The sequence below is a fragment of the Acromyrmex echinatior genome, chromosome 8, assembly GCF_024713525.1.
Source record: "Acromyrmex echinatior isolate Ae372 chromosome 8, ASM2471352v2, whole genome shotgun sequence".
Lineage (NCBI taxonomy): Eukaryota > Metazoa > Arthropoda > Insecta > Hymenoptera > Formicidae > Acromyrmex > Acromyrmex echinatior.
This window is the reverse complement of record NC_141859.1, coordinates 8,416,410-8,437,080: the sequence shown is the minus strand read 5'-3', so window position 1 is coordinate 8,437,080 and position 20,671 is coordinate 8,416,410. Positions and strand designations below refer to the sequence as shown.

The 20,671-nt window shown below is 35.7% G+C and overlaps 2 protein-coding genes across 6 annotated transcripts in view; one reads left to right on the top strand and one right to left on the bottom strand.

Annotated features, from left to right (window-relative positions):
- Nucleotides 1–20,671, top strand: part of Ten-a (Teneurin-a transmembrane protein) — a 495,412-nt gene that overhangs the window by 179,112 nt on the left and 295,629 nt on the right. For 3 of the 4 annotated variants that reach the window (XM_087409039.1, XM_087409040.1, XM_011050850.2), the window contains exons 5-8: nt 661–864; nt 1,491–1,658; nt 8,618–8,644; nt 10,495–10,668. In XM_087409039.1, the coding sequence (XP_087265165.1) occupies nt 661–864; nt 1,491–1,658; nt 8,618–8,644; nt 10,495–10,668 (573 nt within the window). The remainder of the gene's footprint in view (nt 1–660; nt 865–1,490; nt 1,659–8,617; nt 8,645–10,494; nt 10,669–20,671) is intronic. The other variant, XM_087409041.1, reaches the window with a different exon arrangement.
- LOC105142938 (potassium/sodium hyperpolarization-activated cyclic nucleotide-gated channel 2) overlaps nt 1–20,671 on the bottom strand; it is a 280,821-nt gene that overhangs the window by 200,401 nt on the left and 59,749 nt on the right. The window lies entirely within an intron of this gene.

Below are 20,671 nucleotides of genomic sequence, written 5' to 3'. Positions count from 1 at the left end.
TTCTTACGGTAGAAAGTCCCCTCTGCCCGGATGCTTCTTATGTTCCGCTATCGCGCGCCGAATAATGCAAGCTCCCTCGGAACGACACTGCTTTAGTGACAAGCGCCTTTAAGAGTTTAGACATGCGTCAACTTAAGCAAATACAGATCAGAGCAACGACGCGCGACGAAGTGCTCGGATCTGACAGAGAGCTGGCGGAAATGTCGACTGGCGATAGAGGTGAAGTAAGATAGTTGGTAACATTCACAGCGGGAGACCTCTAAAACAGAATGATGGTTACGTCATGCAAGACTCCACTGCTCTCAAGATAGGCGAAGACACGATACACGTTTATATGTGGCATCATGTATGCTGCGGTGCGTCTGCGGTTGTCCGCAAGCGGCAAGATCGCAGATAACACGGAGTTTACATACCTATGAACAAGAACTTGTACAACACGAGAAAATTTTAACTCGTCGTGAATTCGGAACAAAGCTAACAAAAAGTTTTACAAGCTTCACTCGCGTTAGCGAATAATCTCTCTCTTTCTCTCTCTTTCTTTCTCATTCTGTTTATCTTCTTTTTAATTAATTTAAGAGGAGAACATATGCTTTGTTGAGAGATAGCAGATAGCTTAGCTGATAAAAGTGAATGTCATTAACGTGTGATTAATTTGTGCAGATGCGGGAGACAGATCGTACCGTACGGGATCCGACACGGAAGGCGCAGCAACTACAGACAACCCTACAACGCCATTTCCTACGCCACCCCCAACCTTGACACCGAATCATCGGCAAGCTTCTCCGTTTCCCCTCGAAAGCACAAACTCTCGCCGGCATCATTATAACGGCAGCATATCTTCCGAGAGATCTCGCAACGGCAATGGTAGGGAGTTAATTAGAACCGCAAACGGGTTGGTGTGCACGCAAGATGATACTTACGGGTTCGCCACAAGATGAATCTCATCAAACGCAATTTTATACTACGTTGTACGGTTGTACAACCGTGATGCGTGCGAGACGAGCTCATTCCGGTAGATGGATGCAAGATGAGAAATCCCGGTAGATGGACAATTTGAAGTGATAAGCAACGTGACATTACGTAAAACAGTTTCAATTCCCGGTTTCAACTCATTTTAAAATGACACTTTGCACTTCAATCTTTCCGGATTCTTTACACCTCTAGTTACCTCATGCGTACTAAACGTTACGCATGTTTTATGTCAAAGATCGTAACATTAAATTAAAATAATTCCAAGGCGCGCACGCTGTGCAAAAGTTATTTGATGGTAGTTAAAAGTTAGCTTACGTGAAAAATTTAATCTTGATAATTTCACTTTTTTAAACATAATTTCGAAAGGATTAGAGAACTCGAGTACCTTCTTTGTCCACGTAATAATGGAAGATTGAATTAAGCGGTATGACTCTCGTTCGTTAGCGATACCGGCGTTTTCCAAAGGAAAGAACTTCTTAGCAGGCTGTTCAAAAATATTCGTATCTTCTTTATTGCAGGTGAGACCGTTTACGCGGCGTCCACAAAAAAGACGACTTCCGGTGGCGGTACCTTAGGTCGAAGAACACGCCGAGGTCACGCAAGCGCCTTGAGCAGTAGCTCGACAGCGAGCGATCGTTCCGAAACCGTCTTCCCCGATGAACACACTCGCATGCATCTCACCAATGGTGAGAAAAAATATACTGCGGTTTCCTTTTCTCATATTACGCATACGTCATCGCGCGATTATTATTTCATACGCATGATCACTGCACCACATCGCATGCTATCGCGTTCCATCTTAAGATTAATTATTGTAATCGTTAAATCGTAAGGAGTGTACAAAGAATAAATTTCTATTAGAGACTTCAACAAAGAAACTCCTCATTCAGCTTGACAGATCGGGATGAATCCTCTTCGATCGCCCTGAGCGGATCGACCCTTTAAATCACGACGTAAAATTTGCCGCGGTGCGATAAGTTAACGATCCATGCCTCAAATGCGATTACCGGACTAACCGAGTTACCGGCTGGTATCGAGCCCCTGGCCGGAGTTAAATCGGGTTTCGCGTAAACGTGTTCCTCGTTAAAAGCTTAATATTAATAGTCACCTAGAAACGCGCGAAAAAGGAAATTACATATGAAACTCAACGTATTCAGAACTCTGTAGAGAGCCTACGAATGCATTCTTATGTTTTCTAAAAAGTCTTTCATGTATTTTGTATAAGTAAGTGTATTAGTTATCAATTATTCGAGATTATTGATGGAGACAAAGAAAGAATTACAATAAAATACTTTCAGCCTTGATTTAAATCCTTCATAAAACATATTTCCTACTGATAATTAAGACTTTCTAATTCAGTAATAAATAATAACTTCAGACATAAGAATGTAATATGTAAAAAGCACATTATCTTTCTTGTTAATTTCGTTCTAAAGCAATGTACTGCATAGTAATTTCAACTAAACAAATATCCTCATTACGAGCATCTCTCGTCTCGCGTTTTCCATCGATGCACGATTACGAAGCTTCGCAAAACGGTCAAAGGCGAAAGATCTTAGCAAAGGCAAACATTTCCGAGTCATGCGTTATCGTCTAGCGAACAATGCTGTAATCGACAAACTACATTACACGTCGGCTCATTAAATAACCAAGGGACCTTCTATTTTGGCAGTTAGGTTCATTGTTGTCTGATGTAGTAATATACCAGCGGCAACACCAACAGTGTCGGTAGCTGCAATGGCAGCAGCAATAGCAAGTGCGAGAGGGAAAGAGAAAGTCTCGAGCCCCGGGCTAACACAGTTAGCAGTTGGCGCCTGGGCTCGGCTAGTTAGAGCATAGACCACCGCCAAAGTTAGCGTGACCCCACCGACTATATTGTTTCAAAACGTCAACAGTATTTAGATCTCCTGTCGTTGCTAGGACCGCGTGCTATCTTGGCACACGCACTATCTCACTGTGTGTAACGCAGCTTCGAGCAGCAACCGAGAGATAAGAGAAAGTAGCTTTGCGGCTTTGAACCGGCGGCCGCGGTCGACGAGCGGCTTACGCTCGTCGGCTAAGTTTTAAACGAAATTTCGTCGGATCTCATTTCGTGTCGACGCGACGTCGATGTGGCGGTCACGTCGAGTTCGAGGGAAGCTGGCTGCCAATTAGTCTACCGATATCGCGAGACAGCGTGAGCGTGGATGAAAGGACGAAGGATAGCTGGATGGAAAAGCTGGTGAGCGCCCATGCGGTAAAGAGCAAGAGCTCCACCGCATCTTCGTGGACGGTTACCTCCGGAATTTCGAAGGCCACATTACTCCTGCCCGCTCGAGTGCGATCACATTACGTGTAGGTATCGTGAAAATTAGTGACGCGAATTAAGCTCGTGATGCTCGTTCATTTACAACATGTATGAACGTGTGTTCAAGATATGTTCTATAAACGTGAATGCACTGAAAAAGGAATCTGGTAATAATTACCACATACAAATATTGAGTAATAAAAATAATTCCAATCAGTAACAAAAATAATTTTACTTTTATAAATATTTAGAAAAGTAAAATTATTTTTAGTTATATTAACCGAATATTTAACTGGAATCATTTCATTCAATATTTGATAGCTATTACCAGACTCTTTTTTCAGTGTGTATATTCTATACTACAAAGTAATAAAAGATTTAGCCATAAAATTTTGTGTTTATCATTATCCAGATTGATTTATTTAAAATATGAAATTTTCTGTTTTCTCTTTGTTTATTTTAAATTTAGGGATGTATGTCACTTTTAGTGTTCTCAAGCCATTACATTAGGAGAAAAAAATTTATTACAATTACCAAAATTTGACTACAATTTACAATCATTTTTGTCAACTCTATATTTTTGATAGAACTAATAATTATTATTATCACATTATAACAGCAATAACTATAATACAAATGGACTCCTAATCATAATCTTTTTATCGTACCAAGTATACACTTTTTTTCAGTGTAGTTATCGATAAACTTCCGCACAAAAATGTTTTGACGCATGACTTTATGCTGATGATGTGATGACAAGCGTTATATAAGATACTGCAAGATACCGCGTATAATTACCAGGATCTCGTAAGCAGTAATTTGAGTCTGAATCTGCGATGGGATATTGCTTGCCAGAATGTCCCTGCGGTCTAATGGAGGCATGTCGCGGCATCTATTAGCAAATGGCTCCCAACGGTCAGGGCTTACCCGCGTTAACCCCGTGTGCACCGCATCGCCAGAAAGACGATTGATATTACATTAGACCGCCGTAGTCTAATGTGGCCCAGTCGAGGAGCACGTTATTGAATTGGCAAACGCGTGAAACTCGATAACGTTACGGTAATTTGCTACTACAATGCTATGAAATGCACGCGCTAAATGAACGTATACTCGTCATTGTAAAATGAAAAATTAACACGTGATATATTTTACCGCACTGTAAGCATTAACTTTGTAACAAATCTATAAACAAATGAATATTGGAAACAAAATATATTTCGATTGTAGGTTCTTCTTGCAATTTAATACCGTGTATTATAAACTTTTGTTATTCTATAGGATTTTCAAACAATCATTAAATTTTTGTGAAAAATATACATTGTTTACATTTATACAGATAGATCAATTAGAAGAAATGTACAATTTTTGTGAAAATTAATAATTTTGCACAATATAAATGCGTAGAAGCAAATCACTGTCCGTGGAAAATAAATTTTCCGCGGGTTTTCGCAATCGTTCAACGATAGTCGGTAATTTTTGACGGGCTCTGATGCGGGTTGTTGCATTTAATGCCGTGGAACGAATCATGCGCACCAGCAAGTTTGATGTTATCAATTCGTTCGATTGATGTAGGTTTCGCGATATACATGTTGCATACGCGGACGAAATAAATATTCGCAAAATCAATTGACTTATACAGTCAAGTAAAAATTTCAAAAATAACCATGTTATATCGCAACAATATGCCGGTATTTTTAATAAACTATAATACGGTCGAGTAAGTTCTATCGTCTCTATGAGTAAATAACTTGTGTAAATTTTCGCTTTTTCATTGTAGTGTTTAATCAAGAACACTTGATTCGTCACTTCTAACTACAATCGAATACTTTTCGTGACAATGGCCATTCAGAACGTTATATATACGAATGTGTGTGCTCGGCTAAGTGCCAAGTTTCGACGAATAGGAATAATTTCAAGCACCACTTGCAAACTATGCCAATAGTTCGTGTTCGCCATTATCATTATCGTTCTTTTTATTCTTTTTAATCTATTTCCGATCTAGACAATCTATGGCAATAAAAATCTTTTATTACATTTAACTATTTACAACGGAATCTTTTTATCATTTGCAAAAGTAAAGGTCAATTTTTATGTTAAAAGAAAGCGCTCTCAGTGACAGTAAAAAGTATGCATGGAAATTAAAGTTACGAGACATTAGGTTTATAGATGACGTTATAACGGTCCTGTCTCACCACTTTACTACCATTACGTTAAGGTAAATAACTCAAATAGAATGTAATCAATGCGCAAGCTTAATTGTCATAAATTATCGTATAATGCTCAGGTTACGAGCAACGTAATATTTATGAACTTTCTCCTCCGTGAAAATTCATCGTAGCAAAGCTCCGTTTTATGGAACCTCATTCTATTCCAAATATATTTTTTCTTTTATTTTCTTAATATACTTCTTGTCTTATAATTGCTAGAATAAAATTTAAAGACTGTTTCACTCATCAAATATACAAATAAATTATTCGGCTCTATTATTTCGTTATACTTTGAAAAGATACAACAAAAAAAGCGTTATATCTCAATTTATCATTGGTATAAATAGATCTCGGCGAGGCACGGATGAAATTTTGTGTGCCCAATGCGAACGAAGGTAGAAGCGGCACATAGAAATTGTACGAGACAGTTCGGACGAAGCATTCACGAATGCTAACTCGGTTTATTAGACTGTTTGGTCCGGAAGGAGTCAAGCCGGAACGATTCGTTGGGCTGGTTATCGGACAGTAGGTACAGTACCTACCATCGCGGCAATACCGCGCCAGTATAGCGCTAGCAAATAATTCGTATTTACATGAACGTGTACTCCCCGACGCGGCGGAGGCGTTAGACCGACAAATCGAATTACAGACGCGAATCGCTAACCGCATCAAGTCACTGTCGGCTACCTTGCATCCCCTTGCACTGTCTGACTAACCCTTCTCGCCGTCCGCGGATGAGGGATAACTCGGTTGAACTCGGTATCGGTGATGCCCTGGCATACTACATAATTGGCTCACAACGATTGGCCAAGACATACCACCGGCGACGTTATATTGCTCAATAATGTGTCCAATTAGATGTCGTGCTAAACGCCAAATAGGTATATATAGGTATTCCACTAGCTTGTCACGTTTGTAATAATAGTCGAAAGCAGCACCCAATAAATTTCACTAAACTGTGTCAAGCAAGTTGATTGAAATATTAGAACGATATATTTAAAATAATTTAATTACCCTAATAATGTGATTTAATTTTTGTAAAAATATTATGGAAAAATTTAGAAATTATAATAAACTATTAGGTGTTGGAATTAATTCGTAGCGTTTTACAAGTGATGGGAAGTACTTTCATTAATGTATTTTTTAATGCTCATGTGAAATAAATAACATTCTTTCATTAAAAACGCTACGAATTAATTCCAATACCTAATATTTTTAGAAATAAACTTAATTGCAGCTTCCATATAAACGAAGCTGCTTAAGTTATGCGAATATAGAACTCAACAAATGAGCAAATTAATCTTCCTAAAAAAATAGTCTCTTTCATATTCGTAAAGGGAAGATTGAGTGAATTTTAATTTGAATGTAATATATTCTGCCATGGCGAAATAAGCCGCATTATGTAAATAGTGAAATCTATATTACGGAGTTATATCATGTTCATCATTTTGCAAAATTAGATTGCATTGCACCTATCGCCATCAGAAACTGCATGATTTATTTTGCACATTCTGTAAACGCTATCCTATGCTTTATGAGAGACAGTAACGCGGTTTGACCACTGGTCAATGATGTACCAGCATTAGCTATAATTGGCTGGAACCGTATTGATCTAACCTTCATGTAGCGTTATCGCCTATCCTTGCTGTGTATAATTAGTTATGCTGGTGAATTTGCATATATAGTGCAATAAGTCGTAGAATTCAATAGAATTTGTGCGAAAGTCAACAAATTTAACGATTCTTTACATTATATGTTACATTAGCAAGTAATTGATTTATCTGTATGTATGCGAAACGTATAAAAAAAGATGATGTCGAATATATCCATCAAATGGATAATAAAATTGTTTGTTACCAATCGCCGATATAATTGATCTACTGGAGATTCATCAAATTCCACTGCGCGCTCGCTGCGAGATATTTTTGCTTTTGGCAATTTAACCGTCGGATTAAATTTAACCGGTTTTAACTCTTCCACCCGCATTCTAGTAATTTAACGTTAATGTATCTATAACATATTTCGCAATTTCAGAAGAACTTTCTTCAAATATGTACTTTTCTCGAGCTTTAATTTGCTACTGCATACGCATGCAGAACGATGTAACCATTACGAAGACAGAATGTATCCTGTGACTCATAGTTTATCGTTATAAAATGTCTTGCAAAATAACACATTGTCAGATTCAAAGGAGGGGTCGGCCCTCTCTCTCTGTAGCGGCTCTGTAGCGACTCGGTACCAGCCCCGAGATTTTTCCAACCCCGTTGTCGGTGCAATATCGACTTTGTAATTGAGCGTTACAGGTGTTCCGAGCACTCGAACGATGCCGGCAAATTGTTCAATAACTGGAACAAATGTATATTTCGACGGTAAAGTTGTCCGAGATACGCGACGGACGCGGCTGGTGCTGACAGCTACGCATTGCGCATTTCACGGTCCGGTTTAATTAAGCGATTATTACTGCTTATTACGGAAAATATCGATGCTGCTCCCAGGTGACTTCGCAGAAATAATTTCTCTATCGCGTTTATAATTTCTACGATTAATTAGATGTCGATCCAGTCAAGCGATAACGGCAAAAATTGTCGAAAATTTGAAATAGCCTCAATGCAAAGCGTTGTCAGGAAGTGAAAGCGAATATTGCAGATATATCATTATCATTCACATGCATGACAATTGCATTAACCTTCGATGTCATCCGATTCAATCATACTTTAAAATGCATTTGTAATCTCGTTTTTCTCGTAAAATTATTAAATTAATCAGCATCTATACTTTGTTCTGTGTTCTATCTCGAGCTCTCACGTTGCATCGATTAATTAATGGAAATTTTTAAATCTGTCAATAAGAAATTAATATTATCTATCTATTTTTTTTTAATTAATTAATTATCCCACAATAATTTTAAGGAAATTATATATATAGAATTTTGATATACGGATATAAATCTGAAGAACTGTGATCGTTTATGACGCTCGACACTAGTTTTCGTGCAAATTTATTTTAAAGTAAATCTATCTATAATAATGTTTGAATTGATTCATCGTACATTTCATCTGCATGACGTAATTCTTGTTGGAATCGTCACATATGCACATGCCGATCCCGTCGCACTAATGCACTTTTCTCTCTGCACATTCCTGTCGCACAGGTCTACCCAGGCCTATTTATCTCACAGGTACGTAAGCAATCTGCAGGAAGACCAAATGTATAAATTTGATATCAATATATTATATGTACTCGCCTTTTTATCCATTATCATTAAAAACAATGCAAAAATTAATTGTGGGAAAACATCACATAAAAATTCCATTACTGTTTTATGATTTTTCAATAATTATCTTCTTGTATATTTTTAATGTTATTAATGTAGTCTGAAAATTGTAGTCTTTTTCTCATTAACTGTCAAACAGAGTTACTTATTATTAACTTGCTTGTCGATGCAAAGAATTGCGGTAACTAGAAGACGTTAAACTATTGTTTATTATGTGGCTCGAGTAATTGTCTTGACATTTACACACATCTATAAGTTGTAACGACTCGGTTAATAGATTTTAATCCGCAGGACTAGGGACCGAAATTCTATTAGCCCACATCCGAGTTACCACAACCAAGTTACGTAGCTTCACGAAAGCGCGATAGACCACTGTATTGCAGTTAAACTTGATTTACAATAATGTGCACTGTAACATTAACAACCTTTAATGGTTATACATTGCTCCAATTATGTATATATGCCCAACGTAGTATCGGTTTATAGCATCATCGTTGGCTGTTTCGGCTAATTCACCATAAATGGTATCTGTATAAGTATAATATAAAATGCTAGATTTGAAGAAGATACAAAATTTAGAACTAATAATAAACTTCTAATTGTGCTGAGTATTTAATTAACAGTGTTTTAATATTTCTCAATAGCAATTACATTGGCCTCTTCTAATATAAGAGATGAGCTTTTCGCGGGTAGACTCTCAAATATTTTTGTTGCCCTCGACATGCCTGGTAGGCGCTCTTTTATGCTCTTTATGTTTAGGTAACTTTAATTATTCTTTGGAGTTCCTTTCAAGTTTCAACAACTTTATAAGTAACTTAGCCACGGGAACGGTCGCGCAACGTTAAGCCCCGAAGGGCCAATGAAGTGAAGGGGTAGAAATGGAAAATTTTTAGTATTGTTTTATTGCAGCTCGCCACAATTACTTTATGTTTCAAACACAAAAATTTACGAAATTCTTAGAAAACAATAATATCCATTATATAGTATATTAACTATATATACGTATATAGTATGCATGGATTGCCTGAACAGGTACGCATGTGCAAAGCGAGACACGTAACACATTGTGTCGCTGTCGCAGCTTTTAAAGTGCATTTATGGATAATGATACTGGAATTGCAATATACGCCGTTAATATCTCAATTATGGTACTCAACTATTATTCAGTATTTCCTTGTATATTCCTTCGTCTATAATGGGTAATCAATTTCATCGTGTAATGGCAGATAGATTCTTTGAATTTGCATGCATAAAACGTTACGAGGAGATGCCTAATTATTGATGCCGCTTAATTGCTCGCGGCATTTCTATGGGAAGACTAGAATTTCATGAATGCCACGTAAGAGAGAACAATATCGCAATGGATGGAATTACACCGATACAATCATTCAATCAATAATTCACAAGATAAACACCGAATATTTTGAATTTATCGACGTTAAATGAATGTGTTATTTGAGAAATCAAAAAATTATTAAAATTATGAGATTAAATTTTCCGAAGATCAATAGTTACTTTCTATAATTCTTTTATACAGTAAATATTATCAAATAGTTTGATTTCTCATATAATCAATTTCAATTTCATCTGAAGCTGTTAATATCATATCATGCGCGTTTATACAATAAATGTTTCATATTGATGTTGTTTAGCATATTATTTAATAAATTTCGTTCATGTTTTATTAAAACGCGATTTGTGCTGTGAGAAACAATGTGCAATCTAATAGAAAAAAATATATTTTCGTTTTATAGATACTGGTAGGGATTCCCCTCCGGAACCCGCACCACCGGAAGTACCGCCACGTGGACCGTCTTTACACGCGACGCATACTTTACGCGCGCAACAAAATCGAAATGGTTGCCCACCGAATGCATCAGGAAGTTTCACTGTGCCAAGTGATCAAATACCGACCGAGACGTATTCGGGTAAGTAACAATTCAATCAACACTTTACATGCTTTAAGAATATTCATTCGGAAAAAAATTTAAACATATTATATAGATTGTCGATCTTATTAACAACGTGTACGCGCTTCTCTAAAAGATTTGTTTTTTAAACTCACGTGCATATTTATTCTTCTGTGAATTAGTATAAATGCATGAGTAAACATCGCTAGTACTCCATGAAAAGAGCAACATAATGACAATTGAATCCGAAACGTGATCCATTCCGCTTAAACCTATGGATTCTGTTATATGACGCGGTTCAGTTTTCACTGGCGAATGTTTAATTTGGTGCATACTCTAGCGCCAATTATGTAGATGTGCAGATGTGTACGCGATGGTATGGGGTATCTGTTTAAACTAATGGGGTGTAGATCAAGGGGGAGGTTTGCATTAAAGCACCCGTTAATTCATTGTAAATATACTCAGCGTATATTCGTTTCTCTATATTTCTATGTACATACCATTAGTATATTCCTGCGACTAAACATCGTTTGTACTGGCCGTGACGATACTGAATACTGAAGCGCGCATGTGCACGGGGGATTACATACACGTGCGATTAACGTACGATCGCATTCGATTCACGTATCACTGCGCTAAACACTTGTATAATAATAGAAACGCAACATATTAACAAGCGCAATTATTCGTGTGCGATGATAGTTAATGAGGTTGCTGGTATTATAACTTGCAACGTTTGATTATAGGTACGTATATTTTTTTTTTTGCTATAATTATTCTTATGCAAGCAACTCGTTAATATACGAAATTATACGATTTCTTAAAATTGGAAATTTTAGTGAACATATAATGATACGCATGTTTAATCTGCCAACACCAAAATTCTATCCGAAGTGTCACGGTACATGTTCTGAAGACTTTCTCGTGTTGAATTCGACACCGTTTAGCAGAATTTCCATAGCAAAGGATTTTGAGCAAATTGGGGTGAAATGAGCAAAAAAATGACATTTTTGACATTTTTAACATTTTTTTACGGCAAAACCAAAAACTCTAAATAAAGTCTAGGCCTTAGACTCTAGGGTATTTAAAAATAGGCATAATTTAAACTTTCAAATGAATTTTAGTTCATGATAGTACTTATTTTCAATTATACAAATTATGATTGTTAAACGTTAGATTTTCTGTATAATTACTGTTTAACAAAAATCATTTTACCCTTTGTGTCATAATACATATCCCAAATTTTTTCGCACTGAACACAATGCCATCGCATCGGTAGAATTTGCGTAGCATATTAGGATTTTTAATAAATTGGAGTATAATTGGAAATTAGGATGATACTGTACCATTTCAGCTCAATTTACTAAAAATTCCAATGTGCTACGCAAATTCTGATTATGGCTCGTGTTCAATGCGAAAAAATTTTCGGGGATACGTACTACGACACTTCAAAAAGAAAAAGTCACTTTTTTTGCACAGTGTAATGTAAGTCTAAAATAATCGTTTGAATACTGAAAGGTATTACGAATTTACCGTGAATAAAACGAAAAAGATATCGAAAATACGTAGATCCCTGGTCTTTTATGGAAATACAAACGAAACGCTATTCAAGGCACTTTATTTTCACGGGATCACTCGAATTTTACGAGAAGCATTTTGCTAGTATATCGAATGCTCACATGGCTCACTATGCTTACACGAGAATTTATTGTAATGCATTCTCGATAATCCGTACCGTTTTAACGGAGCGCAAAGTTTGACCGAACGCAAAGAATTGCGCGTGCTTTAGTTCACCCAGTGTGATTTAATATTGGTTTCGCGTCAATTACTAATTAATGCGAGCCACGTGCTGTTATAAACACAGAGTTCAATATGTAGACAAATCTTCGGATAGTACCGTGCTTTGTGTGAATATAATGTGATCCCACGATAAAATATGCTCACGCTATGGAGTATCGAATCTGTTATAGGGAAATTATTGAAAGTTACATCATTTCATACGCGCACACAATGAAATGGTATTTAGCACAAGTGTCATAGAAATCGTAAATACGCACGCAAATTAGCATGACGAATCCCATTGCATTCGTCAAGATGTATTGAAGCGCTAAAATTTTAGAAATGTCGAATGAAACAACGGTGAAAATTGAAAAGGAATACAAAACACAAACATATTTTTTCAAATAATATCATGCTCAAAGAAAATAACTAATTTAAATAGACATTGCGATATGTTTATAAAAATGACAATTCTTGCGAATAATAAAGTAGTTTCTATGTGGTGGCATATATTTTCTGTTACGTTATCATGTATTATTTTAAAACATTTACGTATTTTCTATTATGATTATGTAATGATGGTTTTAGTTTGCATCCTTTATTATACATACAAAATTTTTATTGTTTATTTATCGACGGCCTTATCAGCAAATCAATAATGTCATGCGTAGCTTCCTCGAAATATGCAAACGAATGACAGTTTGTCGCACACGTGCACATTTGCATTAAATGCAGTTAGATTTTATTACAGGTTTGATATTACGTATTAATTACAAATCATTGCATGTTTAATATTATCATTGCTTGTTTAATACGATACTTTTCATTAGTATCACAAGAGATATTATAAAGGATATGAAAACTCGATACATTTTATGTACAAATACAATATACAATCGAAATGATTTAAAACGCGTATATGAAAAATTATATAGATTCGATTTATTGAAAATATTTTGATAAATTGCTTTTACTCTCGACGTGAACGGATAATTTACAAGAAAAAATTCACGTTACCTCCGGGATTGTCTAGGGAGAGACCGATATTATTATCTGGGGTACTTAAGCTTCGCACATTTTTGCATAACTGGAAATTAGAAATAATTATTGTTGCACCTCCGGGAGCAGCGGTGTCGCGCAATAACGATGCGGTGCGCAGCAGATAACTCCCTCAATGCTTTTTTCGTGGGATATGCTCATCGAAATTCATGTGAATAAGTAATAGAGAATTACTCTGGGGAGATTTCTAATAATTTCGTCATATCAATGATTGCATTTATATTGAATAAAGATAACTATTTCATTCATCTTCCGTTATGTACTACATGAGAAATGTTCAAAATAATTTCGAAAATATTATAGGGATTCCCAAGAACATAACAATTCATATAAGAATTTACATTACAATAATAAGAGATAAGACTGACTTAGCACCAGGAATAACGTAGCTGCTTATGAAGTGAGTACAGCAAGAGAAAGTCATGTAATGAACAGATTGGAGATGCACACGGACTAAGTAAGTTACATACAGTTGGTTAATGACACTTCGTAACTTTGCTCTAAGTACAAGTGGCCACCCATAGTTCTGTAAAGTTTACGGAGCGTACGCGAACACTCACTTGGTTTCCCCGCACATCTCTTTCTCTCGTTAAGAGACATTTGCTAAGATAATTATGAATATAACTTCAAACGAAACTTGTTTGTCCAACGACTTTATGACAAAAAAGATGCCGCCGGGTGTACACTACATGGTACACTATGTATAGATCTTCCTATTAAAAGAACTACAATGATATACATTTTTAATTTGTAATGGCGCAATCTTTGTAGACACGAGTAAATATTAAGATTATATTACAAGAATAGAAATAATGGAAATACACGTAATAATGATCTGCTTTAATGATCAAGCTTCAAAATAAATGAGTTTATACTTAATAATTCACACGCACAATATCAAATTGAACATGAATTACATTTAAAATATCAAACTGAACATGAATTATATTGAAATATCAAACTGAACATAAATTATATTGAAACTAAACGTGAGGTCATTAGCTGCCACCGAAGGGGAGAGCATCATACACCGTTTTACCCCAGCTGATTTTCCAAAAGGCATCACTCCGCGATATGATGCTTCAAAGGAACCCCCTTTAATCGTTTCGAGTTCCAACAGGAATTTCTACCGCGCCTTCTCTGCTCCGAACTTTCCGCATCCTGTGAAGGATGAACTCGATCTACGAGCCGTTGTTTGCTCATGAGGGGGAGAAAAGCGCGGGCGAATGTTTGCCTTCTTCTGGGGTTCCTCGCTTCCTAATGTCTTGCCGAGATAGAGGCCGTAAAGTGGACGGAAATTTTATTAGTATAATCGTCGCATTAGCACCGAGGTCATTGCACACACGAGAGAAGTGAGTATTAAGGAAGGGGTGACGAGGGATGCAGAGGGTGTGGAAAATAGTGGGCGAGTCCCTGGGTCGGTTGGTTGACCGGAGACGATCGCAGATAGAGGCGCGACGAATGCGCGACGCTTTGTGCCCTCCTACTGGAATTGCTCCTATATTAATTACCGGCTCGCTAATTACTATTTATTAGAGACTGGCGCGCACGCCACGTAGAATCGAGTCGAGCCGCGCTATTATCGCTTCGCTTCGAACGAGCATCTACAACGCAGCATTTCATTCAGAGCAACTTCGTTACATTCTCGATTACATCTTGCATTCGCGCTGTAAGAATGTTGAAGCGATCCCGTAACTCCTTTCAAATATCTTTTAACCTTTTAAGAGGTTTCCAGTGGCACATATATGTATCAATATCTTTGAAAAGTCATGTTTTTGGTAAATATTAAGTTAATCAGTTGATTTAGGACTCATTTAAAAAAAAAGTTTAAACTTTAACTGAAAACTATTGTAATAAATACAATCATAAGATATAAAAAAATTATATACATAGTATAAGATCGGAAAGTTTTTGGACTAATTATGGAAGGTTTGGTATTATTTTCCCAAGACGATTATTTAAATATGACAATATAAATTTATAATAAAAATGCTAATGAAATTTATACTATAGGTACATAATAATAGGTACATGTATAAACGCGTGTGATTTTTAAATCATGATTTGATTTTTATATTTCAATAAAAAAATAACTGTTGATAAATAAATGTTGATTGATACTTATAAATGCGAGAAAGTTTCTTCTGAATTTTTCTATATGCCTTCTATCAATATACGTCTCATTGAGTACCCAATTTTATTGACATTAATAACATTATTTAGTAATATATTGTAAAATTGTTACATTTTTAAAAAATTTTTAGTAGTATTTCATGTTTGATTGCATTTATCTTTTAAATAGATTTTTTTCAAAATCAATGAACAATTTTGTTACAATTTGATAATATTTTTTTCCTTTGAACTCTCCATTTTGATTCACTGATATTTATGTATCGATCTATTTTTATATTCAGTGATCCCATAAATCTTTCTAACAATAATTAGATAACGTATGTCGCATTTCTAAAAAAAAATCAGAAAAATTAATACGTAATCTAGATTTTCTTTTACGTTCCAAAGCACTATTCGAGGTTTCAAAAAATTAGGTATACTCTATATTTTCTGTTATCAAATAATATATATAGCGATCTTTTGTACCTTAGTATGAAAGAGAATAAGAGGGGAGCCTTTAAATTTTTAATAAACAAATAATTAAATTTATATAGCAAATGTATTTTAAAAGCACGCTTACTTCCGCGTAGTTACTATGAAAGAAGAAAGTTTACGACACAGCGATAACGCGTGTCGTGACAAATTGCCTTTAACCTATTGCGCGTTGGCTTAAGGATGCAAGATACATCTCCGACGATAAGTAAAACGAGCACACCAGCAACGAGAATATAATAGGACGCTTTTTCCACAATTTATAGAACGTTCACGACGTTATAAGAGGAACAAGAGCATATAGTCTCATCGACTATTAAATTCTTTCTTTGCGCCGAACGAAATGCTTTGCCACTCTTAAATTCGGTATTTGCCTAGCATAATCGAACAATGTTGTTACTAATTCGAATATAAAAGTTTTTCAATTTTTTAGTATATATACTAATTTGAGAATTTACATTTAATTGGAAGAAATAAAAAAAAAAGAAAAAGAAAAAAGTAAAGAAGCAGTTAGATCCAATGTGATTAATTATTTAAATAAGATATAATAAGCTTACTATTTTAATTCTTTGACATAATGTGTTAATTTATTTAATCTCTATACTTTTGCTTAAGAAGATTATATTTTAATGGTTCTCTGCACCATCACTTGCTTGAATATTTTATTGTGTCATATTTTATTCGTAAATCCTCATCAAAGGATAATACTGCATCAATTATCGATTCTCCAAAGTAGGCTAATTATTACATATATATATATATATATTAGGTGTTGGAATTAATTCGTAGCGTTTTTTAATGAAAGAATGTTATTTATTTCACATGAGCATTAAAAAATACATTAATGAAAGTACTTCCCATCACTTGTAAAACGCTACGAATTAATTCCAACACCTAATATATATATATATATATATATATATATATATATATATATATATATACACAACCACACAGCAATTGCGCACATGAAATAGCTTTATACATGATTAGAAATTTTAGAATATATTATTTTCTTCTCTCTCATCAACTTTTATTATTATATTTTATATTAGATTATAATTTCATGATATGTATGTATAACTTGATCATAATTTCTCTATTTTGTATTAATAATTTCGTATTAGAAGTTTGATAAGTTAAAAGCTTATCAAGAAAAATCCGTGCAAGTGATACATATAGATATAAGCTTTCCCAATTTGATAAACTCGCGAGAGGCTGCTACAAAGTACGTCGATATTCCGTCTTCAACCGAAGGAAGGCTATTTCAGGAAGCAGCATGAGATTAACTCGATCCTGCGAAATGGTACGACCGCTCAAAGTGGACAAACGCGATGTCCTAGCTACGCCGGTGAGCCACTTCGACCATGCAGAAGATAGATATGGCTGGTGGAATAAACATGGAACCGCGCAGAAGCCACTTCATATTTCAGAGCATCCGAGTGAACTTCTGTAACGGTGGACGCGCATTAGACAGACTAATCCCGGCGGTATAGGGCCCGCACTAGTTTCGCGCAATTTCCGTCGTTCCTGCATCCACTGGCCACCGCTGATTACCTACACCACACACATCTACTGGTTACATCGTTTTGCTTATTTTGCTTTAAATAGAGATATTTTGAAGCAGAGAGAGAGAGAGAGAGAGAGAGAGAGAGAGAGAGAGAGAGAGAGAGAGAGAGAGAGAGACAGGAGCAGACAGACCGAGAAAGAGAGAAGCAGCCGAGAGAGAAACTCTCTCATATTAAGGTTGTACGCATTACCGGATGTAGCGCGCGAACGGCAACGGGAAACCTCACAGCATTATTCTAATAAGAATTATAGCCTATGATAAATCTTAATTGGGTTCGAACGCTTTTGTAGGAAGCTACGGAAGAGATAGGACCGACTCGATTCATTGATTATTCATTATTGCAAAACACGTGTAACAAGTAACAAACGTAATGGGAATAAACGAGGGACTTTTCGTTGTTTGATGAAAGGTTGCACAAAGTGCAGATAATAAATCAGTGATATACCATACTAGTAGGTATACATAAAAATTTGCAACAAACTGATTGAACCTGATTTTATTCGATCACAATTTCCTATTTTATGTACATCTCTCAGTTGATGTAATTTACCTATTAATTTATCTTTCTAAATCAATTGCATTCTTTTGATGCATTCATTTTACACAAACCGAAAATCGTGCTTCGAGGACACAAGCCATTCGAAGCCAAACGAGTCGCATTGTAGACATATTCTATGCAAGGCCTAACAGTGTTTCGTACTCGCGTGAGACGAGTTTCTTCCTATAAATCTTCGCTCTTACCCTTTCTATTCTCTTCTCTCTTCCTCTTTCACTTCCGCTTCGACTTTCTTTCTTTGTCGTGCACCATTCCCCTAACCTTCGTTCACCTAACCGCCCCTACAGAGTTTCCTCATTGTGGTACCAAGCGGCATAATTCAAACTGTCCTCGTGGTACCAATGCGAGGCTTGAATTTAGCGCGAGATCTTATCGTCCAGACAACAATAGCGCCGTTGCCTGGGAGAACTGAAATACTTATCGTCTTTGCTTGACTCGCGTGAAAATTTATAAGATGTCCATGCACAAGTTGAAGCAGGAGATTGTTTTCGGGTTGTTCAGTAATGGGTGCTGCGTGTCACGATTATTTTTACCTACGAAAATATGCAAGTAAATAATGTTCTGCCTACAATGAAATTTCTCGTATTCGGGAGATAATGACAAATAATACTGATCAACAATAATTTTGTCTATATGAATAATTTTTGTTTATATGAATAATTTTGGTTGATTCTTGTATTTTTTTATGCTGATTTTGAAAACATTTCTTGTAACTAACACTTCTCTTTTTAAAAACTTATATACTTTGTTAACAACAGATATAAAGTCTTTTTTTTTATTAAAATGATTTTTGTTTAAATTTCATGAATAGAAAATTATATTAAATTTAGCTATCAATTCCCTAAATCATTTATTTATATCTAAAAATAATCAGAAGAGATAAACGAATTTTTGAATGTATATTATTTAAAAATACTGTCTTATTCATCGATTTAACAGATTTAAAATAAAAAAAAATATATAAGAAACACTCTATCAGATCAACTTAACATAAAAACTTTTTATCGATGTAATTACTAATGTAATTACTTAATCGATCATAAAATTAAAAAATTATTTCATAGGTTTTAACAGAATTAAAATTAATATAATAATATTTTCATGAAGAATAATTACAATTGCAAAACCGATTGTGGAAGATTTTGCTATTTTTTTTCCAACAGACATCAATATAAATACAAATCTGGCTAGTTAAGAATGCTTGCGGAATATTGGATGGAAATCATTTATACATGAGCAACAAATTGTACTCATGTTTCCAATCAGTAAACAGTGTCAAAAGATAAAATTACAGCGCTATAAATGCAGCGCAACAACGCAAGTTCTTACAAAAGATATGGAAATAGAGGGGTGGGAGGGGTGGCATTAATGCCACATTTAATGCGGTGCGCTTATGCGTCGCGATTATCGAATTTACGCCTTGAATCGAATATTAGCTTCCGGAAAAATATTGCAGCGGCGGAACACCCACTTTCGGCTGAAAGCAATTTTCAGCTTAAAGGCTTCCACGGCTTTTATAGCGTCGATATATTTTTCCAATAATATCTCTGTACGCGGACGACTGCCTATGGCTTGAGCGTGGCCTGATAGCGCGAAGAGGTTCGCTCGCGGAATGTGGAAACGAGATAGAATAGTTTACAATCAAAATCCAGCCAACGAAGCAGACTCTTAAGCAACTTCCATCTCGTGGTTAAAAGTGAAATCCAATTTCCGCTAACGGAGACTTTTTCTTAATATAATAACCAACTTCCGAGCTTCGCGACCACCCTGAGAGCGCGGAAACTCCGATATTCCGCGGAACGGAGACCGCAAATATTCAAAATACGCGATAATCGAATTTCGATGGATAAATTAACGGGCAAGACATCCGTTCGCGATTTGTTGCTCGAAGGGAGAAAATTGCGGTCGGATTTAAACCGGAAGAAATGAACATACTGTAAATTTAGTGTAAAATATTTTATTCGAACGAAACGAAATTATATTGTATCTGTGGTCGCACATTTAATTTATATCGCTGCCAAAACATTTCTGGCGTGTTCGCCAGTCGTTAATAACTGTTATATTCAACTTTCCCGAAAATCTTATCGTACTTTTGTGGTATCTCTTGAGCGCAATCGATGCTTCGTGATTTCGGCGTATCTAATGACTGGAATTCAAGGAACGAAACTAACGAAACGGTAATAAGAAAGTGCGACGTTGTAACACCAAAAAGACAAGGAATTGTGTAATTAATTCAAGATTAGCACGCTCCAGAAACTGAGGCAGTAATTTAAGTCCGCTTTGTGTACCCGTCGAATACGAGTATCAGCAAAACAAGCCATGGTAAATGGAAAAGAAGAACACCTTGCTATTACTGCTAATACTACAAATGATCTTTCGCAAGAATATTAAGAACAAGATAATAGTTTTTCATTGGTTTACTTCGGAAATTGTAGAAGTTATCCCGTTAAAAT